The sequence below is a fragment of the Agrilus planipennis genome, unplaced genomic scaffold, assembly GCF_000699045.2.
Source record: "Agrilus planipennis isolate EAB-ADULT unplaced genomic scaffold, Apla_2.0 scaffold135, whole genome shotgun sequence".
Lineage (NCBI taxonomy): Eukaryota > Metazoa > Arthropoda > Insecta > Coleoptera > Buprestidae > Agrilus > Agrilus planipennis.
Genome location: NW_020438876.1, coordinates 198,332 through 203,797, shown reverse-complemented (window position 1 = coordinate 203,797; position 5,466 = coordinate 198,332). Strand labels below are relative to the sequence as shown.

General features: G+C 36.8%; 1 protein-coding gene across 1 annotated transcript in view; it reads left to right on the top strand.

The window, feature by feature from the left end:
- Positions 1-5,466, top strand: part of LOC108738619 (acid sphingomyelinase-like phosphodiesterase 3b) — a 231,299-nt gene that overhangs the window by 108,206 nt on the left and 117,627 nt on the right. The window contains exon 4 of the mRNA XM_025981270.1: positions 3,003-3,071. Within this exon, the coding sequence (XP_025837055.1) occupies positions 3,003-3,071 (69 nt within the window). The remainder of the gene's footprint in view (positions 1-3,002; positions 3,072-5,466) is intronic.

The following is a 5,466-nucleotide window of genomic DNA, read 5'->3' as shown; positions in this document are numbered from 1 at the left end:
TGGTCTCATTGATTGTTCCCGTTGACTGTTGCCATTGACAGTTTCCATTAATAGTTATCGTTAACAGTTCCCTCTGATTGTTCCTGTTGACAATTACCTTTGGCACGTCCCGATGACTGGTCTCATTGATTGTTCCCGTTGACTGTTGCCATTGACAGTTTCCATTAATAGTTATCGTTAACAGTTCCCTCTGATTGTTCCTGTTGACAATTACCTTTGGCACGTCCCGATGACTGGTCTCATTGATTGTTCCCGTTGACTGTTGCCATTGACAGTTTCCATTAATAGTTATCGTTAACAGTTCCCTCTGATTGTTCCTGTTGACAATTACCTTTGGCACGTCCCGATGACTGGTCTCATTGATTGTTCCCGTTGACTGTTGTCATTGACAGTTTCCATTAATAGTTATCGTTAACAGTTCCCTCTGACTGTTCCTGTTGATAGTTCCCTTTGGCACGTCCCGATGAGTGGTCCCATTGATTGTCCCCGTTGACTGTTGCCATTGACAGTTTCATTAATAGTTATTATTAACAGTTTCCTCTGACTGTTCCTGTTGACAGTTCCCTTTGACACGTACCGATGACTGGTCCCATTGATTGTTCCCGTTGACTGTTGCCATTGACAGTTTCCATTAATAGTTATCGTTAACAGTTCCCTCTGATCATCTATCATATATCTATAAATAACTTTATATAAATAGAGCAAGAAGCTTTGTTATTAGCCTTTTTTCCTTCTTATAGAAACAGAAAAACGAAAATGGAATTTTTAAAACAGAATTGGTGTGCCTGCTGCGTTTTATGATTGATAAGCTTTTACATTCGCATCCAATATCCGTGAGTGTTTGAAACTCTCATCAGGATATTGATTAAAATTCTATTTGAAATTCTGTCTGATAAGCCCTGCCTAACGTTTGTATATTAATTCAATGTGAAATTTTCGAGCATCAAAAAATTAGACATTATTCCGATATATGTAGGCATCAGGTTTAGGCGTGTATGTGAGCAAGGACCAGCACGCACATTTTCATGTCAATTTCATGATGTACACGTCGGAGAGCGGGCGGCTTATTGACAAAAATGATGGAAGATTCGGTGTATAAGTAAGGAGCAGATGCTTCCAGAATTTAATCCAATTCCATCTTGTTGCGTGCGAAAACCTGGTCACGAATTCCTATATAATAAAACCAATTCGCTTTGTTAACTTATTTCATCTCCGAGGATTTGAACTTTGTTAGGCCGCGGCGGATCCGAACCCGAGAGGAAACTTTTTTCACTCGCATTTGAAATTTAATAAAGCATTACATCATTAAGACGACGACATGAATTTATTAATCAAAAATAATATTATCCACTCCATAACAGATGTTCAATAAATAAAATTCTAAGTGCACTGGAACGCGCAGCAAGTGCCGGATCTGGGGTTCCGTCATTTAAGATACAATGAAAAAATTCCAAGAACATTTATGTGAAGGATAGAAATCTCAGAGTTTTCAAGAATAAATATTAAATACCGAAATAATTCGAACGGCGTAACTCATTTGTAGCTCGTCGCTGACTCATATCTGCTCGCCGCAATATGTCGTTTGTCGCTTAAATACATGTGCGCACAAGTAGTTACATCATGGAATGTTATTCCAAGAACATTTATGTAAATAATAAATATCCTAAAGTTTTCAAGAATAAATATTAAATACCGAAATGATTCGAACGGCGTAACTCATTTGTAGCTCGCCGCTGACTCATATCTGCTCGCCGCAATATGTCGTTTGTCCTTAAATATTTGTGGCTCGCCGCAGACTCGTATGTGCTCGCCTGCAGCATCTCGTCTGTAGCTTAAAGACAAATGTGCAAGTTTCTTTCGTGCGCAAAAGTAATCCCATCACGGAATTTTATTCTAAGGACATTTGTGTAAGTAATAAAAATCCCAGAGTTTTCAAGAATAAATATTTGATTTTATTTGTAGAAGAAGTTCCGCGCCTGAAATTTTTCCCACAAATCTCTTTTATTTAATCCATTTGGCAAACGGCTGAGCATCTCTCTTCTTTCTTCCCATTCCTCCCGGTAACTTTTCAGTATAAGCTTCAATTGCGTGATTTGGCACACGCTATTTATCGTAATCCGAGTTTGTGCTTGTTGCAACTCCTTCCGACGAAAAGAAGTCACATGAAACTTAGCAATTCCGTTTGAACGAAAGTTTTCCTTGGTACAGATTGATTGCGCGAATGAGGGGAGAACGACGAAACGGTGTAAGATTTATTTACATAACGACCCTCTTCAGAGAAGTCGTTTAAGAAACGTTACGTCTTTTTTTGCCGACCGGAATGCACTGATTCGCATGGTATGAATAGAATCATTTCGCTTGTAGATATCCTCTTAGAAAACGCCAATTGAAGCGTCTTTACAATCACCTCCGATCGATTCAAAGAGTTCGTGAAACTATTTGATCCTTTTATAATATCGTTTTCATCATAGACGTAGACATCAAATAATTCCAATATTTTACAACGAAGGATGCACGAGCTTCATCAACAACTTGAATTCCTGTACCCTCTCCTACACTAAAATCATAAAATCTGAGTGAATATTTCAAAAGTGAAAACAAATCATTGATATAGTTCATTAGTTTGTTGTTTACTCATGCACAAATCGAGCATTTGAAAACTGCTTTCAAGACGGTGAGTGTATGCGGTTGAATAATCTCGAATGTTTGAGTAATGCGATTTAACATAACTGAAAAAAAAGTGCAATTTAATTTTTACAGTTCGCTTAAAAGCTCGTGCGTGTGTGTGTGTGTGTGTGCGCATGTGTGTGTGTGTGTGTGTGTGTGTGTGTGTGTGTGTGTGTGTGTGTATGTATGTATGTATTACTTAACTGAAATGTTAGTTTCAGAAATAACTGTAGTATTTCATATAATATTTTCTAAATACGTTTCATTTCATTGCTAGTTCTATCCTGAAAGAGAATTGTCTCAAATATTTCAGTAATTCCTTTCTTTTTTTTCAGACTTTGTCTTTAATCCAGGGACTTCCATCGTATACAAGCAGCGTAATAAAAGTATCTTAGTTAATTTTGGTAAGTAGAAAGAAAGGACTAAAAGTTTAATTAAAAATAGTCATTCATTAACTGTAATCTAAGAATTTCTCGAATGGCATTGCCGTATGGATTCCTTTTTATATAGTTAAAAACGAACTTTTCGTCAGATATATTCGGAGTCTGTCTTAGAACATGCCTTGTTCGCCATGTGGAAATTCATTCTCATCTCATCAATTCCCATATACATTCTCACTTATAAAGTTCAGCCTGTGGCCTGTAACTTTGTTTGTGCATTGTTCGAAAGTTTGTCTTGTATTTTCTGTATAATACTAATCCATGTGCACCGCTCGACAATCGCCCATTATAACAATGCCTCAACTTTATTATTATTTAGTTTACTGATGTGCACAGGAAGACAAACAACTTAATATGCAGTGTTAGTTACATTTTTCTCGGGTCTACGTCTACTGATCAATGCAATTAGGTTTACTTCATTTACTTTCTCTAGCGATGTGCCCCTTCCAATGTCTTGGATGTGCGCTGACAAAATCGTTGGAAGGGAAAAAAAGCTCATTATACTCTCGACTCTTGTTCATTAAACATATTCTTTCATGCAGTACCTGCCAAAAGTTTTGTTCAATCATGAATAGTAGTGCGAGTCGAAAACAAGCGTTAAAGCCTTTAATATGTCTTCAAATATAAATAAACATCTCGTTGATATTTTCAGTAGTAAATGGTACCAATAACAGCACATTTGAGCAATGCAATTGTAGTGGATAAAATGGTCAATTTTTCCGTGCAGTACTGTACGGATTATACGCTTCTCACCGGTTGAGAGTTTGGCCAAGAGTTGTCTCCTTTCTTTTTTGGTCTAGTGATGTTCTTTTCTACTTTGCGCCGGTCAAACTGAAAGTCACATCGCTACAGAAAGTAAACGAAGTATACTTTTGCAGAGTTATAGACTTTGCAAGAACAATGTGTTATCTATTTGAATTTGAAATCGTCCATTTATTATATCTATAGCCGCCTGCAGTCATATTAAACTTATTTCTGAACTAGCGTCATATTTATAGACTTTTGCCACTAGTGCACGGATGATAAGAACTTCAGAGTTAATAAACAAACAAATTAAAGTTGAAAATTTGCTCGAGAATGTAATAAAATTTTCCTATGTTATAACATCACTTAACTTTTAATTATGTCATAACTGCGTCGTAAAATCTCGACCTCGTAAAGCACAAATTAGTTCTACTGCTAAGTGCATGTCAACTGGGTATGTTATTAGCTAACATTTGACCAGAAACGTAGGAACGTTCCCGAGGGTGTAATTTTCATAACCCATCACCAGTCGGACACGCAATATTCCTCAGCAAAAGGAAATTTGATTTACTTCTACTCGTTCTATTTTTTCTTTCGTTTCTTTAAAATAATTTCAATTATATGTGAAACTTTATTTGCATGAAAAATGCTTTCGTTTTAAACGCGTAGAATCGATTACAAGGGAAAAAATTATTAAAACAATATGTAAATTAATTTATTTTGTTTTATTTACTTCCACAACGTAACGCAACGCAATTTATACAATTTACTTCCACAACATAACGCAACGCAGCACATACAATTTACTTCCACAACGTAACGTGTACCTCAGTAGGGCTAAACATATACCCTAGACAAAAATTTTCAGTTTCTCAAAGTCTTTTAGCGTCTCTGAGAGCGTCTCTCATAGTCTCTCAGTTATTGCCTAGGTGTTTTTATGGATCTCTCATAGTCTCTGTATGAGAGACTCGAACGATAAAATTGTTAATTGAGAGATTCGAGTCTCTCACAAAGGGACTAAATGAATAAAACTGAAAAATTGAGAAACTCGAGTCTCTCGTAGAAAGACTGGGATCTCTGAAATGTGTTGAACTTAGAAAATTTTAACCATGTCTAACGAGACACCACTTATTGAGAGATTCAAGTCTCTCGTTGAAAGATTCGAGTCTCTCGTTCAGAGACTGGATACGAAATGAGGATCTCTCTATCAGCGACTCAAGTCTCTCGTTAAGAGACGCTAAACAGTTTTTTTGACAGTCTTTCTCAGCGACGCCGAAGGGACTCGATGAGAGACGGAGACTCAAGTCTCACTTTCAGAGCCACACAACGCATCCTAGGCAAAGCCCACAAAGAAGTGATTCGGTAAAACACTATAACACAACACTACATTCGCATTATCATAAAGTTTTACGTTTTTCACCCACAATGCAGTTATTTGTAATACAGTTTATAAAAATGGTAATAAATCAAAATAACCATTTACAGCTTCGATTACTTCTTCATTGTCCGCAAATCTCTTACCGCCAAGCCATTTTTTGAGATTAGGGAACAGAAAATAGTCACTCGGGGCTAGGTCTGGAGAGTAAGGAGGGTGCGGCATCAATTCAAACTTTAG